Raw genomic sequence first — 19685 nt, 5'->3', positions numbered from 1 at the left:
TTAATATAAAATTTTGCAATAAGCAAATGTTTAGTTTAGAATTACTATTATTTTAATAAACATATGCAAAATATGAAATTGTTAAGCTAATTTAAATATTGCAGAAAGTATGCTTATAAAGAACCTAAAGCTAATATTATATCTGGATAACATTTCTGATTTTTGGATCAAGTAATCATATCACATTACTTTTTACTTTTTACACGTCACATCACCGAATGCTATTCACAATCAGAAGAAAAATATACAGCCACACTGTTTTAAGCACACTTCCTGCAAATTAGATTAATAATTTTGAAGACGATGTCTCATACCTCAAATTTCGGAATTATAAAATCTTTCAGAACTTTTCTTTTTTTTTTTTTTGGTGCGAAAAACTACCATGTGTCTTGATAGCAACCTTTAGTATTAATGAAGGATAAATGCAGATGACTGAATTCACATTTAGAGAGATTTTTTTATTTAAAAACATATTTTAAGGAGTATCAAATTGATTCTGGATAGTTGAGATATATCTAATACATACATAATTTTCATATGAAAATATTAAATTTCTTTTTAAAGAATAAATAAAATGAGAAAACGATAATTGATATACTTAATTTTTCATAATGATACATATAATAATTAACATAATTATAACATCATAATTATTACATCATAAGAATTAAACTATACATTTGGACATTTTTTTCACATAAATATATTATTTAAAAAAAATAAGTTTTTGCAGTTCCATAACAATCAATTTTAATTTAACTGTTTTGTGCTCAAATTAACAATTAACAAAAATAATATATCTCAATAAATTTTACAAAAAAAAAATTGTATTGGATGAAATATTAAAAATACATATAACTATTCTTTTTTTAATTTTGCGTTTTGTATCTTATTAATATTCTAATTATAATTAGATAATATTCTATTTATTCTTTAATGTTCTTTGTAAAATTCTAGTATTTAATACATAATGTGTGCGCCATTTAGGTTAAAATATCACATACATATAGGATAAAATGTCACATACATACAATAGTATATTAAGCTTTTGCATTAATTTATTTCTTGCAAAAATATTAATTTTCATTTATCTGAGTTACATTTCTAACACAATATTCTTGAATACATATATTTTTGATCGAGGATAAGTTATCATAAAATTATTGTAAGTGAAAAAATTATGTTGAGTGACATCAATTAATTACTTTTATAGTACAGATGCTAATTTCTGTAGTTTTTTTTTATTCATAGAGTGTCTATAGTATCTAGTGTCTATAGTGTGTATAGTGTCTAAAGTGTGTATAGTGTCTAACTATGTCTTCTATCCGAGTGAGTCTCGATTGCACACATTACAGATCGGACTCGACAATATTTCTCGATCGGACACAGACCCGATCGGATATAGGTCCAGTTGTTTTTGATGAAAGAGATTGTTTTGATAAAAGAGAAATAAATTGCGCGTAAATCCAATTTCGGGAAATAAAAAAAAGGTTCATATAAGACAACACTTATTAATACATAGATTTGAGTTGAATCTCGTGTGAAAAGTTGTAAGCCCATGAAACTTCGCTTTGCATGAAAAGTTGTATCCAAAAAGTTCCATGTGGAATCTCATTTCGCATTGAAAAGTATATGCGTAGATAGGCAGTTCCACCCCTCCCTTGGGGGAGCTCCACTATCCAAAAATTAAATGAAAAATAATCTAACACAGGTTAGACATAAGTCTGCGTTGAACCTTGCTTTGCGTGGAAAATTTTGTAAATCCATGTGAAATCTCACTTCGCATGAAAAGTTGTAAAACTTATGTTAAAACCTCATTTCGCAATAAAGTGTTTGCGTGGAGGTGTTCCGACCCTTCCTACTCTACTATCAGAAAACTAGACACATAGGTTTGAATTCAACCATCGGCCTGTGTCCGATAGAGTCTGTGTCCGATCAAGAAATATTGTCGTGTCCAATCTGTAATATGCGCAAACGGGATGATCCCTTCTATCCTCTATATTTCTGAAATGGCTCAAAATTATGAAGAACCGCGAAATACGTGTTCGATCATTTCGAGGGGCTATTCTTTTAAAAGAGTTGGGTGGAATTTGTCTCCTCAAGGAAATGATTTTCAACTCAAAAATTTTGAATAAAACCTCCCACTTTTCTCTATTATATCCTTTAAAAGGGTATAAAAAGACAAAATTTTTGACGCAAACGAAGTTGATATGTTGACCCATTCGGAAGTTATTTAGGGTCAAAGTTCAAAAAAGCCAATTGTCAAGAAATCATTACTCCCACTTGAAAAATCCTAAAAAAACATTTAAGATGTGAAAGAGTGTGCATTTATTTAAGTCCTTTCCATACAAAAATTCAGATTTGACCTTGTTTTTATAAAAAAAGAATTTGGCGTTATCTTGAATTTAATAGCTTATTATATCTTTAAGAAAAAAATTAAGGTTAAATCTAAATTTTTTTCGCGGTTTTTCATAATTTTAAACCGTTTCCGAAATATAAGGGGCACAGATTTTATAGACATTCTGTATATAAAATTACCCAATTAAAGAAATAAAAATCCCAGTAGAGTTTTTTATTTTTTAATTAATATGCTACATAATAATTAACATATTAGAAATTAAAACATTTTGTCTCATACAGCACAAAAAGGTTGTAGAAACATTACAAATATTTCAATGTAACAATGGAATAATGCATACATGAAGCATAACGCGTTGACACATCCTGCAGGAGCCCTTTTTATCTTTTTAATAAAAAAGCGAATAATTTATTTCATTGAGTTTTTTTTTATTAAACATGAAAAATTATGTTGACTGTAAATATAATCAATTCCAAATTGCATAAATAAGTGCATAAATAACTTTCGGAGTTTGGCTATATATAGCAGATTGTCTTAACCCTTACTAAAGGAACTCTAATATGCACGCACATGCACACACATACACAAAAATATTTGATCCAATGTAATTAATACAATATTTTATTTTATAAAATTAAAAATTTTTAATTTTATTATATAGTATTGAACTCTACATCTTTTTTTAAATAGATAACAAGCAAATGATTTTTACTCATTACCCTGACATTTACTTGTCCGATTTAAAAACAATTAATTCAATATTTGATAATCTTGTGTTGAGGTAATATCAGAAATTAAATAAGTAAAAAAATAGTTATTATATACATCTTTAATCTTATTAGTCATTCTTTATAAGCTTTATATAATTTTTATGACTATAGCTGAATAATGTTTTTTATAAAGTTTTTGGAATAACATTTGTCATATGAAATATTAGTGACATGTTCCTGTAATGTTTTTACAATATTGCAATGCAACTTGAAAGATTTTGTAACATTGCTATAATGTAATTGAAATTTCTGTGCTGTATGGGATTTAATATCAACATTTTTAATATAATTTATTAATATAGAGAGAAAAGCATGTGTGATTGGAACAGTTAAATTGTGATTAGAAAAATATATAGACTAATATAGAATCTCATTGCGTATAATAATAAACTATATACATGGACTCTATACAATGAAAAGGTCATCCAAATTATCCAAAACTGATATATTTTATATATTGTTGCATTATAACAAGCTATGAAATTATTATGTAATGTATTATTCATTTTGTAATGTGTAAATATATATTTAAAATTTACATATACATGTAATATATAAAATTTGGTTGGATAAATGCAATGTGTTCTATAATTGTGTTGTAAGGGATGTAACTTGGCCATTTTGTATGTATCGTTTTGTACATTATGTTAATAATTGAGAAACAAAGTAAAACTTCTTATCATTGAAATATCTTTTATTTTTTATAATATAATTTGTTATCAATATATTTTTGCAATATAGGAACATATTATATATAATCTATTTCTTATTATGTAAATATAACGAGACATATAATATTACAAGGATTGGATAAATCAAGCCTTGTAGATAAACTTTTATTAAAATGGCAATTCTAATAAAAATATAATCTATATAACATATATTTTACTCATAGTGTAATTATGTATATGCATATCAGATACATGTATGATTCCTAATTCCTATGAATATAAATACAACAGATAAATGTGCACTTCTGAAATATGGTTCGGTATGCGAACATGTAAATACGATATTCTCTTTTATTCAAACTTCTGATTACATTAATATATTAAAATATGATTATTAATTATTTGAATATACTATACCACATATTATATCATATATTATACCATATTCGATCAAAAAATTAAATCGATTGAATGAATAAATCATGGCATTAAAGAATATAAAGTTCTAATAAAAAGTAATAATGTTATTGCACATAATGATCATAATATTTATGAACCATTACAATTATTGCTACATATGTATATGTTTACTATTCTATTTTATGCTTTGCATGGCAGTGACAATATATTAATAACAGTTATTATAAATTTGAATTCATAGATATATACATTTCATGGAGGAATCACAATGAATGTTTTGGCACTGTGCTGTGTATTCCATACATTATCTTGGATTCTATCGTACATTATTACTTTTGATTCTTATCGCTTTTGTATTGCTGTTTTCGTATTTATCCTCCATTTGATTGTCGCAATTCTTCTAGCTACAATATACATAAATATATACATAAAGATATAATATATGAAAGTACATTTTAATCGAATTTTGTATATTTCAATTTTATATCGCGCGCACGTACTTAAATTATTTACCTCTTTTTCATCATCAACCTCATCCTCATCATCTGAACCATGTACAGAAGCAGCCGGTGTCGTGTGTCGCGACGATAATGGAGATGGTGGTTCGCTAATTGGTCTGGGATAGTTGAATCGACCAATTCCACCCTCTGCATATTCTGATGCCAATTCTGGATATACAGTCGTCAACGCTTTTATTCTCGCTTGACGATAATACTGTGGAAAGTACATAAAAGACCAATGTAATAAATAATTAAATATGAATTTGGGAATTTGTATGTTTGCATCTTACAATGCCAAGATTTCGCCAATCGAGGAGATCACTAAGACGTTCTGTACGATTTCTCTGAATAATACGTTGACGACGACTAAGTCGCGCAAAGTCAAACATATACTGAGCAAGCTGTTGAACGCTCGCTTCCAAACCGATATAACGTCTATCAACAATGTAAATACCATAACTCATTGGATCTGCTATATGTTCCTGCATAAAGCATCCAAATCCTGATAAATTAGTAGTAATGCTAGGAATACCCATAACCGTGCATTCAGCCGGTGTATATCCCCATGGTTCATAATACGAGGGGAAAACGCCCAAGTGGCATCCTCTGACAAATTCTTCATAATCGAGACCAAATAGCGGATTTGTTGAAGACAGAAACTCTGGATGAAATACCATCTGCAAATTGTGTGTATACATTATTTATAAAATAATATTAATCATATACACACATATTAATTTTACATAGTTTTCTTTTTCCAAATCTTGTAGAAATATATAAAATATATACAAAGTGTTTAGGAATGAAACCGAGAAACTTTATCAGCGTATTCGGGAGATTATTTTAAACAAAAATGTTTATATATTGTAAATCAATTTCGTCATCAAAATATAGACTAAAATAACTATATGAAAATAACGCTTCATCTTAAAAAATAAAGTTCAATTTTTATTACAATTGAAAAACGAATATTCCATTGCATTGTTTATAATTTTTATCTATTTATTTTATTTTTATAATTTTTATTTAAAATTAATCATATTAAAAAAATAGTAAAAGTAAATTATAAAATTTAAATATGAAATTGAACTTTGGCTTATTATAGTAAATTTCCCATGTCTCGATAGTAATGTTGGCTCAACTCATGTTGTATACGAATTATTTTTAGATTAATCTCTTGTATATACTGACAAAGTTTGACGATTTCGCTCCGAAACTCGCATATGTACCTTAACACGATCATGGACAGTATTGAAAAGATTACACCTTCTAACAGCATTTAACACTGGATCATTCCAATCGTCCACAACATTATGTGTTGTAATAGGTGGTAATCCATTTCTTTGAAGAGCATACAGACACCTACAAAATAGAAGGAGATCCATAAAATTAGAGTCGTTATAAAATTATTTTAATAATTAACAGACCGTTTTATTTTAATAGTATCTTCTTTTTGCAATAAGTCTTGAGCTTCAGGCATACGACCAGAGAGGCATAATTCATACATCCGTTTCCCTATTTTTTGCTGTATATCGTTGATAGTATCGCGTAAAGATTTAGTTACCTAATGATAGTAATTTAAGGAGATATTAACAAACATCTTAATTATTATTGTTATAAAAAAATATTAATATTAACTTACAGCATGACCACGAAGAGATTCAACATTAAAGTTATTGGTTTTTGCCGGAAAAATAAGGAAAGCAACTACTGTTAAATCAGGTCTAGATGTTTTTAAATAATGATTTAATCTGGCTAACGCTTCTATGAAAATATCAGCGCCTTTGTTTCCGAATTCGTATCGACCAGCGATGAAAAAATATAACGTTTTGTCTAAATCAAAATCATAATGTCTGCAAAACATAAATTTAAATATAATATGAAAATAATATCTTAGAAATTATTATATGTATAATACAGACCCATAAAAATGACCTCGCACAAATTCATGTATCTTTTCTTTACTAATAGCATGTAAATTTTGAAATTCGTGCAAAGCTGCAAATTTCTTTACATTTAATCCGTTTGGCGTGATAATATCAGGTTTACGTTTGAGCAAGTGTTCGGCTTCGAAACCAGTGATATCCGAAACAGTTGTAAATACATGCGCTAAATGTGAAGCCGCGCGTTCCATACAATATCTATGATATATTTGACGCTTCCCTGCTTCTTCATCAACACTGAACTATAAAAAACATACTAACATATTATCTGTATATGTGTGTATGGATATGTGTGTATGTATGTATTACACGTGCATATGTAGCCGCGTGCTTATACACAAAGAAAAGATTCGATAATTAGCAATACAATCAGAAAGGACATAATTCTACATGAAAAATAAATCGCGTGTGTGTGTGTATACATACATCCTTTCAATCGTATGATTAAATGTCTATGATTTTATCGATGATTTTTCACCGAGTTTCAGCGATTTATATAATAGCCCAATTTTTAAAGTATGAAAAATGTTACATATTTCTTTTTTGTTTTTGCATACATACCTACAATAGTGAGAGATTTTTTACCTTATCTAAATTGTTATAAAAATCCGTCTTCCCTGCACAAAGGTATCTACCCAAAAGTGTAGCATGAGTAGTGAATACTGTGGCCACATCCACATGTCTTGTTCGCAAAGCAATTATCCCAACACCTGCTTGCCATTCATGACAATGTATAACTATTCTCGGTGGAATGCTTGAGTATCTTTCAGTTGCTTTTCTATTATTTCATTGTTATAGCAAAATCGATAAATTACATATACACACATGCAAATGATACATTATTGTAAAAAAAAAATAGTAATTGTGTTTTACCTAAATTCAGTAATAAATAGACAAACTAAATATCCGAGTATCACGGCGTCATTAGCTTCAATATCGAGATGAGGTATTCCAAGATTACAAGTGTTCCATAATTCTTGTTTATATTCATCTAGTTTCCAGGCGGCACTTCCAATGTCAAATAAAATTATTTGAGGATTTCCATCCACTAACCATGTTCCTGTTACAATCTGAATAATAATTTATATTTAAAAAAATATTCTGGGATTGTAAAATCATTATTATGTAGAATAATAACAATAAATAGACATATGCAAGAAGATAGCTTAACAAAAGTTTAATATAATGCCATGAAAAATTTAATCTTTATTTAAATCAAAGAAAAGTACTAACCATTAATAATATTTATGCTATCTAATTATGTAAAAAAAATAAAAATATATATATTTAAAAATACATCATATATATTATATATATATATATATATATATATATATATATATATATATCATATACTCATTCTAATATGTAGTACAAATACAATATTTATTTTAATAATAACGTTAATAGACAGGTATGTATAAAATGATGCTGATACAAATTTGAGAAAAAATGTTATACTCATATATGTCAATGAATTATATTTGTTATATTCATTAGATTTATTATGACAATATACAAATTCTTTTTTTTCTTAATATATACTATAGACAATATATTTAGACAATATATTCTGCAGAATATATCAATGATAAATGCTTACAACTCCTTAAATAATTTGGTTCAAAATTAATAATAATTATAAATATAGCATATGTATGTGTGCGCGCGCGAGTGCGCTTGTTAAGTTTATGATTTGAAAAATTTATAAAACTTACTTTATAACCTTGATCACGTAGAACTTGTATTGCTTGATGTAAAGGATTATGAGAAGGAAAATCAGCCTCTTCAACTTCAGTACGTGCAGAATGTTCCTTATATGGACCAATGAGACAATATTGATCACCCATTTCTTCAGTTGAAACATAAGCTTTAGATCTTATTACAGTATAAATACCTCCAACTGAAAAAGAATTTATGGATTGTGTGAAATAATATGAATAAATATAAATGCAAATAGAAATATATCCACACACACATACATACGCGCGCGCGCGCGCATTTGTGTGTGAATAATGATGAGATTCTACATAGATAAAAAACAGAATTTATTTCCAAATAGGAAAAAGGCTAGCAGAGCCAGCTGCAATTGTAAGTGCATCTACTAATAAAATTCATTGAAATTCTTTGTAGAGTAATTTCATCTGTGGAATATTGTATTTTAATTACATAGCATGTCATCTAATCAAATAATTTATTTTTTTGATTTTTATTATGTTTTGCAATATATAATTTCTTTAATTTCTTGATGTCTAGAAATAAAATATATGATAGCATACCTTTATTGGCAGCTTCCCAAGCAACTTCAAAGTTCCATCGATTTTCATGTTGGGCTGAATAACCACGGTCCATGAATTCAAACAAATCATTGGTACTATCTACACGATAAAATCTTCTGGAAGCACGTTCTCTTGACATCGTTGACTGTTCTACAATATTTTGTTGATTGTAGGATATATTTCAGTTTGAATAAATTTAATAAAATATATTTCCTCATATATATATATAGGTAAATATTTATTTTATAGGTATATATATATATATATATATATATATATATATATATATATGAACATTTATTTAATAATGGTATCATATTATATATAGTCTCTTAATTTTATATTATTTTCTAATAAAGTATTTTTTAAATGTGTGTAAATATAATATAATAAATATTTACCTATAAAGTTTAATTTTGAAATAACATAAAATATACTTTAAGTATTTCTTTAAGTAAGATATATATATATATATATATATATATATATATATATACATATATAATTTTTTTATTTAAAAGAATATTATATAGCTCATTACTAAATTAAACAAAAAGTTTATATTATTACATTTAAAAATAACAAATATTATTTTCATTATTGAAATAGAAAATAACTTATTTCTTCACACTGCATTTAAATAGTTTAATTAATAGAGAAATAAGGAAGAATTTTATTCAATAGCGTCATTGAACAACTTGATATTTCATCATTATAGAAAACGTTATTGGGATCATGTGTATCTATTCGTAATCAAGAAACAATATCATTTTCTATTGCATGACATAATCAAATCTAATCGCTTTACTCTTTTTTTTGCGAATAGTATTCATCCAAAAATGCAGAAGATTGCAAGAGATTAATATAACGAATTTGATAGCCAATTATTCAGATATAAAACTTTGCACGCATTTTTTCTTCTAAACAAACTTCCCGCCGAGTTCATCTATTTTTTTCGAACAAAATTATGTGACATATAAAATACAGTTGTGAATAATAAAACAAATATCGCAAATACTATACTCTAAGGTTTCAATGATAAGTATTACCGTTACTGCATGGTAATGTTCTCCTAGTTTCATGTGATAATTGGATTAAAGAAAAACACCACGGCACATGTCCGTAATTTATATTTTTTGACTTACCGTTTATAATATTTTTTAATAATGGTAGATAGAGAGAGAGAGAAAGAGAGAAAAAGAGAGAAAGAAAGTAGTAGACTCTAAGACTAATTATACTTCTTGCCGGCCACAATTCCACGGTCAAGTCAGGTTCAAACGAAGGTCACCACAGACTATGTGAAAGTCAACCAGGTGCCCTTCTGCCCTTGCGCGCATGTTCATACATTTAAGAGTATGAGTATGGCCGGTATTCATAGTCCGTTTTTATATTCAAGATCATCTTAAGACCGGTATTCATGGTCGGTTCTTATTTAAAGGCACCTTAACACCGGATCTACAATAGTGTAATAAACTTCAAGCCTTAAGAAATAGATCAATCACAGTCAAATGTGAGAAGAATAATCAATTGTTATTGGCTTAAGCCCTTATCTACAATAGGTGTAATAAACTTTGAGCCGTAAGATAATTATAAAGCCCAATAAAGCCGATTGCACACACTTTCCGTAATCGTAATTGTAACGTAAGAATTCGACCAATCGCATTGCTTAATTCGGCTGTTGCGTTGTTATGGATAGCCAGAATTAATGCGATTAGTCGAATCCTTACGTAACAGCACGGTCTTCTATACAGGTCTGGGCACTTTAAAAGCCGTACCTCAAATGCGAGCAATCTTTCTCGTTTCTGCCGCACGGTGTTGTTAATGACAGGCGGGGATTTCCGCTTGGACCACCGTAGCACTGTGTCCTTAGTTATGATTTTGTTACGAGTTAATTCAAGCATTTTCTATTGCTTCTTTCTACCAGCTCTTTTCAGAGCTTCATTATTTTTACCAAGGCACCTCACCATACATTAAATTTAGTGCGCGGTCCAAGTTACCTTCTAAAACACGGCGTTTTACGCCTTGAGCCTTTGTTTGGCATTCGCCCGCCATATTACATAACCTCATTTTTTGTCGTCTTTGTGTTTCTACCTACTCTTATTTTATTTTTCTCATTAACCGCTATTTATCTTGATTTCTTACTGGCAAAAACCCAATGCCAGTATGCCTCTTCCTCCGGACTCTGGAGAAATAAAAGGACATTTCCATAACACAGCTAATCTAAATGTTCCCGACGCTGAGACACAGGAGGCGGTTCTAAATCTCATCAAGTAATTTTCTTCTTTTTTCTGAAGATCCCAACGAAAGCGACAATGACGTGGATACTGATCCTTTAGCAGAAATCTCCTCAATGCAGCAATCAAAGCAAGATCAATTATTTAAAAATCATTCTTCAACCTCTGCTGACTCTAAAGTTTCAAGGACCAAAAATCTCAAAAGACAAAAAAGGCAAGAAGAAGATTCATCCCTAACCAAAAAAATCAATATCAATACCTCAAAATTTCCAGACGATGGACTGAAAAATAGATACTCGATTAGCTGTCAAGGCCCATTTGAAATAATCGTCATATCTTTAGGAGAGGTTAACACCTCTTTACATCCCTTAACAGTGACCCGCCTTCTCAGCTCCACTCTAAAAAAAGACATCATAGAAATCAAGAAGCTTGTTTTTTTCTAAAATATCAGTCCTATTCAATTCTTGTGAAGTAGCCAATAATTTAATTAATAATCCTATCCTAAAATCCAGAAACCTAATAGCCTATATTCTTTCTTACAGAGTTTCGAGACAAAGAGTGATTAGAAACCACTAGACCTGCCTGAAAATAATATCAAAAAAAAAATTGACTGTCCATTTGGAATTTCCTCTGTGCTTAACAGAAAAATTATCGATTGTAACGTCCTGCCAAATTTAAAAACTATATTTTAGCTAGTAATTAAGTACCGCTTTTATCCCTGCAAAATACCTATGGAATAATTATGCTGGACCCGACCATGCTTTTCCCAGCACAGCCTTCTTCTAAAGTTAACACTGTCCTTTCCTCTCTCCCGTTTTTATGCGGAGGCTACCAACACTTCGCACAAAATGTCTTCTAATCCTAACCTTGGCCACTCAAATAAATCCACTCACCTTTCGACTTCTCTTCTTCATCTCCACTCTAATACTTACTATTACCATTTCCATCTTTTCCTCATTCCACTCACTCTAACTTCAAACTTCAACTCCAATCGATTTTTTCTACCCAATTATCTTTTAATCGCTTCCAATGGACAATTCCCCTCTTCATTATCTTCCTATGATTTATTATAGATTCCTCCTCTGCTCCTATCTTATCCTCCTCTCACGATCTCTCTCCCGCCATTCTCCTCCTATCTTCCAATTCTCTCCCTCCTCTCCTGACCATCAGATGTCTCTTACCTCCTTAATCCCTCTCATAAAATTGATCATCGAAAAAATTTCTCCGCTCTTAAAAGCTTTTGGTCTCTACGATGATGTAATAAAAATTTTTCACGATCTCACCAATCCTAGCCCTCTTACACCCGACCTTAGTACCCAATATGTCCTCATCTAATAGGTTTACAATTTCGAATCCTTCCTCCATTAGAATTTTACAATGGAATTGCCACTCGATCTTAAACAAAGTCGACTTTCTTCGCTCTATTGCGGAAGACTATAATATTATAGTCTGAAATCTGGCTTAATCCAAACTCTACCCTATCTCTTCAAAATTTTTACATCTTTAGAAAAGATATCCTTTCACGCAACTCAGGAGGGCAGCTATCAAACGCAATATCCCTTTCAAAATTTTGGATAATTGTCCTCAAATCCCAAACAGACTTGAATGTTAATCTGTAATTATCCAAATCGAAAACCAATTCCTTGAAATTACATCCATTTACAGATTCCCTCCCTCCGCTCTTTCGAATGGGACGAGTTACTTAGTTTTTGTAACTCCTCCTTCTCTTCTTTTTTAATTGGAGATTTTAATAGCCACCATACGGAATGGGGCTCTGACCGCATTGACTGTAGTGGTGCGGCTCTACTGTCTTCTACACTTAATCACTCCTTCATTTGCCTCAATGATGGTTCCCCCACTTTTCTATCTCAACCCAATCAATCCAAGTCCGTTATCGATTTATCTTTTGCCTCTCCTTCTCTCTACAGCCTTTATGAAATGAGAATCCTTCCTGACCTCTATTACAGTGACCACTTCCCCATTTCTATCTCAATCAACTGCATAATCAAAAGACGTACCTTCTTTTTTCATAAGATTAAACTGAAAAAGGAAGATCAACAACAATTCATCTCGAACCTCACTCTCAATTTTCCCTTTCTCTTAGAAAACTTATCCAATTCTCACTGCTCCATAGAAAAATATGACAACTTTACCTCTCATATCATAAATCAACTTCCTTCGCATCTCTCTCGCCCACATAAATCTAAATCTAACCTGCACAAACCTCTTCCAAAATGATCAACTCTTCCTGCCCTTTGGAATGATGAATGTGAAACAGTCTCTTCCAACTGAAAGAACGCTCTTAACACATACAGATCAAACCCTTCCATATCTAATTTTATAAATTTAAAGAAATTAGAAGCAATTGCAAAACGCATCTTAAGAGCAGCCAAAAGAAGGGGTGGAAAAATTTCTGCCTTTCTCTCAATGAACATACTCCCATCCAACTATGGAAAATGATCAGACGATTCAAATCTAGACATCTCGGTCTATCATCCTTCCAAAACCTATCTAACTTTGAAATCCCAGATGGTATAAAATCATTAATCTCATCTTTTTGCCCTCCTGTTCTCTTTAAGAAATACTCTTCTCTCACAGACTTTCCCAACTCTACATCTTGCAATATATTTGACAACCCCTTTACACTTTCTAAACTCACTAACCATAAAATATCTTAAAACTAAATCCTCTCCAGAAATGGATAGCATAGATTACAAAATCATCTCACTCTTATCTAATCAATATTTATCCACTCTCTTAAACATATTCAACAGCATTTTCGAGGAAGGAGCCTTCCCAGAATCATGACAGCACTCTATCGTTTTCTTACTTCCGAAAAACTCACCTAACAAATTCAAACCAATCTCTTTCATCTCCTGTCTCCTTAAACTTATGGAAAAGCTTATCCACTCTTATCTAGAAAGGTGGATTGAAAAGAACAACTTTATTCCTTCGAGACAATTCAGTTTTAGAAAGAGAAAATCCTACTACGAACCTGGATATTCTTTTCGGACATCTATAATGGTTTTGCTCTTAACAAATCCACAGTTTGTCTATTTCTTGATGTCGTTGGGGCATTTGATAACGTGGTTTCTAACATTTTTATAGCTGATCTTATAGAATTCGGTCTTCCCCTCAAGCTATGCCAATTCGTATATAACCTTATTCATCTAAGAAAACTGCAATTCATAATCAACAATTGGAAAAATTAGAGAAAATTCAAAGAAAGGCTCTCCGTTTATGTCTGGGTCTACGACAATCGACCCCTTCTAACGTCATTCTCGCGGAATCAGATATTGGTCCCCCTCAAATTCAGACTTATTTATCTGGCGTTTAAATTCATTCTTAAAAGCTTCGCTTCTAACGACAATTAATCATCGACAAACTTTACGACTTGCAAATTAGCCTTTTCAATAACAAACAATTTAACATTTCGAGTAACTTCATCCTCTACAATGTATTCCTTAAATTCAAACCTTACAAATCTAAAATTGCCTCCTTTGACCTCTTACCAGTGTACATACATAACTTTGATTTTTCTCCTATCTCAGTAGACATACATATTACGCTCTCTGATATCGTTCAGGATATCAAAAAAGCCCCTATTTCACAAATAATCTTCATGGCCACTTACTACCAATTCATCCACGGAAGTCAATGTTTCTATACCGATGTCTCTAAAACGGACTCCAGTGACTACGTCGGATTCGCTTTCTACTCCCCTACTCCTTACACCCAACATCTATATAAGATTGATGGTCATGCCTCAATCTTCACAGGTAAAACTTTTGCTTTTCTTAAAGCCTTGACTTTATCCTTTCAAATCAATTCTCGAATTCTACCATTTTCACTGATTTTCGCAGCCTCGTTGAATCTCTTTTTTTAGCCAAACCATTGAAAGACCAAAACCATCTCATACTCGATATCAAAAAGAAATTAAAAACAGCTAATCTGTCGAATCTCACTATTTCTATTATCTGGATTTCCAACCATTCGGGCATTCTAGGGAACGAAATAACTGATCTTCTAGCTAAGGGTGCGTTCCAATTCCTCACTCGGGTGCACTCAGACACCCAGAAATCGTTCAGATTCCTTCCAAATGCTCTCGCCGGACTCTCAAGTGAGACGTTCAAATTGTCACTCTATCTACCCGAGAAAGTGTAGAACCGGGTGATTGGGTGATGATGGAATATGCGGGCAATATTGAAAAGTCTAGTAAGTCTAGTTCATTAAGTCAGTATCGGGCATCAGACTATGGAGTACGTTCTGATCCTATTATCATCTCAGATACTTTTCGTAAAGCGGGAAGCACACACTTTTGCATAAGCGCATAGCAATAAGCATAAGGAAATTGATTGGTTCATTTCCTTATGCATATATTTACGGACCAATCAATTTCTTTATGTTTATGATTATGCGCTTATGCAAAAGTGTGTGCTCCTCGCTTATGTCTATGGTGCTACAGAAAATCCGGAGTAGGAGTAGCGAGACCTGTATAGAAGACCGTGCGGTTACGGAAAATGTGTGCGATCGGCTTAACGGCTGCATTTTCTAATTCACTGCCAGTATTGAAAATCTTTAGTGTACGTGACGTAAACTATAGATTTTCAGTACTAAAGCCGATTGCATATACTTTCCGTAACAACGCGACAGCCGAATTAAGCAATGCGATTGGTCGATCGTTACGTTACGATTACAGTTAAATGTGTGCGATCGGCTTAATTGAATTACGGAACACAGCCAACAATTGATTATTCTTCTAAAGGCCTTGCACAATGCGAAGCGATAGTGATGGAAACAAAGGAATAGCGATAGCGATAAACGATATCCAATGAGAGATCTACTTTTTCGAAAAAGCAGTGTTCTCATTGGATATTGCCTATCGCTATCGCTATTCTCTTATTCCTATCGCTATCACCTCGCATTGTGCAAGGGCTATTAAGTTTTACTACTTAAGTTTTTTTATGTGCCACGGTCCTAAAGCTGGCCATTCACAGTCATTCTATTTTTTGAAGAATTTTTTTTAGATTAGCTAGACTTTATTTTTAAAAGTGATTTCTGATTCACGCATGATGCGTATAGTACTAAATATCATCATTTATTCTTGTTTAATATTTGGTGAACAAGGATAAATAATGCATGATGCGCATCATTCGTGAAACAGAAAATGCTTTACATGTAGTATTACATATATGCAATAAAGTCTTTTTGTACCTTGTACTTGTGTATGTTAGATCTCACAAGACTCAATAAATAGCAAAATATTTTTATTCTTTATATATTACGTATTATATTGAACAAGGGTAGTTAACAAATTTAATTAATTACATAATTAAAATAAAACAAAGACTTTTACAAATATCATACAAAGATGACAGAAATTCAATTAAAAGCCAGCGCGGTAATTTGTACGCAAATTTTATAATCAACAAATTGTAAACATAAAATGCGCATTGTTAAATTTGTCGCTACTTTATTATGTTAAAATAATTTAATTATAATAAAATTTGAGCACACAAATTACCGCACTGACTCTTAATTATTTTCCCTCACTTTCGTATAATTATATAATATTACGTATATATAACAATCATAAATATTATTATATAATACATTAAATATTATTTATTAATATTATACATTATTAATCTAATAATAACACTAGTTTACAAGTTTTTGTGTCAGAGCATTTGTTTCTAGAGTGATTTTAAATGCTGAAACAGACAAATTCATCAAGACATTTTTATTAGGTCACGTTTTTGAAAAAAACTAGGTTAAAATCTCCCCAAAAACGTGTTTTTTACATTTTTGAAAATTTGTAGCAGAACCGGATGTGCTAGACACTTCAAACAAAACTCAAATGAAAGCTTGAACAATGTACTTTAATATAAAAATATCAAATCTTTTACCTGCAATCGAATTGTATAGGACAATCGTTTTACTTGACACAATACATCTATACCTAAAAATATAGCGCGCCTGAGATTCTGAGTATCTGCGGTAAAAGATTCGATATTTTTATATTAAAGTATAATGTTCAAGCTTTTATTTGAGCCCTGTCTGAAGTCTCTTGTACATCGGGTTCGTCTACTATAAATTTTCAAAAATGATAAAAAATGCGTTTTTGGAGGAAAAATGCATTTTTCAATCTCCTTTTTTTCGAAAACCTGACCCAATAGACCATTTTGCCTTGTGGATTTGGATTCAGCGCTCCAAAGTACGTAAAAAAGTTGTTTCCATTCCTATCATTAAGAGTGTAAAATTTGTAAACTACTGTAATTATTAATTATTAATTAATCATTATACTTCTCCTATATTTAGCAAACAACTTTTCATTAAAATTTTATTACATACACTATAAAATACAATTAAAGTTTATTGCAAATTGCGTGTAATTAAACTTCTATTATAAAAGTCATTAAAATTAAAAAGAAAATATTGCGATATTGCCCCAACTAAAAGCATTTTATATCTTGTATATGTATCTGTATACTAATAAACTTTGCTGAATTATAAAATAAAAATCAATGAAAAAATATTTCAGACATATTTAAAGAATTTACATAATACTGCAGTCTTGTTGAGAGTCTATTCCAGATGGTAATGGAAGAACAGGATTTCCTTCAGAATCAAATTGAAAGAGTGAACATTGTTCACCAACAAGATCTTCTGGAGCTTGACCATAATTTTGCATTTCTGTCATAAGTTTCAGTATAGATTCAAATCGACGTTTTTTAATATCTTCTGTATCATCTTTGTTTTCCTTTTCCAATTCAAGACATACCTTATACAAAACATAATTAATTATAAAAAGTTAATCATAAAAAGATTCAGAATGCATTATTTTATTATTAACATACCTTTTGCATCAATTCTAATTGTTTTGTATATCTCTGTAAATCAGAAGAATTCATAGTTGTTCTGTGTTCCTCTAGCCATGCTGGATATTTATCTGATAATTCTTTTAATGATGGATAAAGAATTTCTTTTGACAAAAGGTGTTCCATCATTCCTTGCATAAATGGTAATATATCACCAGTGTCACTATCGAGAGATGTTCGTCCTAGCATAGCTGCTAAGTCAGTATCATTCTAAAAAGTATTTTATAATTTTTTTATTATAATTTAAAAAGATTCTCTTAAAAAGATAAACTGAAAATAATATAATATTACAAGTTGATATACATACATATATTATATATATATATATATATATATATATATGTATAATTATTATTATTATTTCTATTATCATGCAAAACAAAAATAATATAGATAAGTAATGGTTACAAATAACGGTTATAAATAATATATAAATACCATTGCTGACGTTATCATTCTTTAAAATTAATACAATTTAATTAATATATATTATTAAATATAGAGCACTGTCTACTTTTAATAATCGCAACGAAAGGATAGTCTGTCTTTAATTAATAACTTTTGAATAAAAAGAATAAAATAATTCTACGAGTATTGTCACTTGATGACCAAGTGGAACATAGCTTATATTATAAGAATTAAAATACCTGCAAATTTTCAGAATTTGTAGTCAAGTCCTTTAAAACTTGTGAAATAGCTGACTGAAAATCTGCACTAATATTGTCCTTTTCATTTGTTGCATCATTGGCAGAAGTTTCTCCAAGTTTTTGTAAAGCAGCTTCTAGTTCATTATCACCTAATATATTTTAGTAGTAATATATGTATATATTCTTTGTATAATTTTGTTAAACTCACCATTTTGTAATAAGTTTTGCAAATTTTTTTCAAATTGATCAGCTGTTTGTTTAAGAAAATCTTCTGTCCATTTTTCTACACATGTTTCAGATGTGTCACATTTACCAGGTTGATTTTGCAAATCCAATGTATTTGAATCTATTGTAGTGTCTTTTTCAATATTTGATATAGCCTCCTTGCCAAAATCTTTTAAAGCACCTAAGAAATAACAAGATTTAAACTTTAAGATATGCAAAAAATATATTGTCAAATTTCAAAATTTACTAGCTCATATGATACACAATGTAACTATTATAAATATTATATTTCTTTGATACAAAAAATATTCAAAAATCTATATATATATATATATATATATATATATATATATATATATATATAACTATTATGTAACTATAAATTATAATTTTTTTATTGATTATAAAAATTAATCTATGTGTGCATAAAAGAATGGTTTGACTTTTTTTGTTAATAAAATATGGTAATTGTATTTACTATCCAACAAAACATTTAATTCTTCATCTTCTGCCTCATTTTTCGATTGTCTAGTATTGTCAGTCATACTAGTATATAAATGTAATATTTAGACTTTAGACCAACTTCAAACACAATTCTTTTGGATCTGCAGTCGACAGCAGTGACGGGCAAAGGCAAACTCCAAATTAACATTGAAGACCTCGCGCGGTGACGATGCAAAACTTCGGCTTCATGGTAACCAATGTTAAGAAATCAATCAAATTCTTGGACTTAGTAATATTCGTAATTTTGTACAC

The 19685-nt window shown here is 30.1% G+C and overlaps 2 protein-coding genes across 7 annotated transcripts; both read right to left on the bottom strand.

The window, feature by feature from the left end:
- Positions 1 to 795: 795 nt before the first annotated feature.
- Positions 796 to 10382, bottom strand: LOC126852245 (glycogen [starch] synthase). Of its 4 annotated transcripts, none has more exons than XM_050596837.1 (12): positions 9992 to 10382; positions 8943 to 9092; positions 8382 to 8566; positions 7537 to 7733; positions 7249 to 7441; positions 6643 to 6905; positions 6363 to 6573; positions 6148 to 6284; positions 5950 to 6082; positions 5011 to 5397; positions 4734 to 4934; positions 796 to 4624 (listed from the first exon to the last, which is right to left on the bottom strand). In XM_050596837.1, exons 2-12 carry the CDS (start codon positions 9079 to 9081, stop codon positions 4592 to 4594), a joined length of 2079 nt encoding a protein of 692 aa, XP_050452794.1. In that variant the 5' UTR covers positions 9082 to 9092; positions 9992 to 10382; the 3' UTR covers positions 796 to 4591. The 4 variants fall into 4 exon arrangements, with proteins under 4 accessions (XP_050452794.1, XP_050452793.1, XP_050452792.1 ...); XM_050596836.1 differs by having other exon boundaries at positions 8943 to 9087; positions 10088 to 10382; XM_050596835.1 differs by having other exon boundaries at positions 10181 to 10381.
- A 6347-nt stretch (positions 10383 to 16729) lies between these two features.
- On the bottom strand, positions 16730 to 19619 carry LOC126852285 (peroxisomal biogenesis factor 19). 3 transcript variants are annotated; one of them, XM_050596942.1, is made up of 5 exons: positions 19408 to 19619; positions 18913 to 19110; positions 18705 to 18838; positions 18037 to 18267; positions 16730 to 17960 (listed from the first exon to the last, which is right to left on the bottom strand). In XM_050596942.1, exons 1-5 carry the CDS (start codon positions 19472 to 19474, stop codon positions 17736 to 17738), a joined length of 855 nt encoding a protein of 284 aa, XP_050452899.1. In that variant the 5' UTR covers positions 19475 to 19619; the 3' UTR covers positions 16730 to 17735. The 3 variants fall into 3 exon arrangements, with proteins under 3 accessions (XP_050452899.1, XP_050452900.1, XP_050452898.1); XM_050596943.1 differs by having other exon boundaries at positions 18705 to 18835; XM_050596941.1 differs by having other exon boundaries at positions 18705 to 18853; positions 19408 to 19618.
- Positions 19620 to 19685: the final 66 nt, after the last annotated feature.

This window comes from Cataglyphis hispanica, chromosome 10 (genome assembly GCF_021464435.1).
Source record: "Cataglyphis hispanica isolate Lineage 1 chromosome 10, ULB_Chis1_1.0, whole genome shotgun sequence".
In the NCBI taxonomy this organism is placed as follows: domain Eukaryota; kingdom Metazoa; phylum Arthropoda; class Insecta; order Hymenoptera; family Formicidae; genus Cataglyphis; species Cataglyphis hispanica.
The sequence above is the reverse complement of the archived record's forward strand: the minus strand, read 5'-3'. Positions and strand labels throughout refer to the sequence as shown.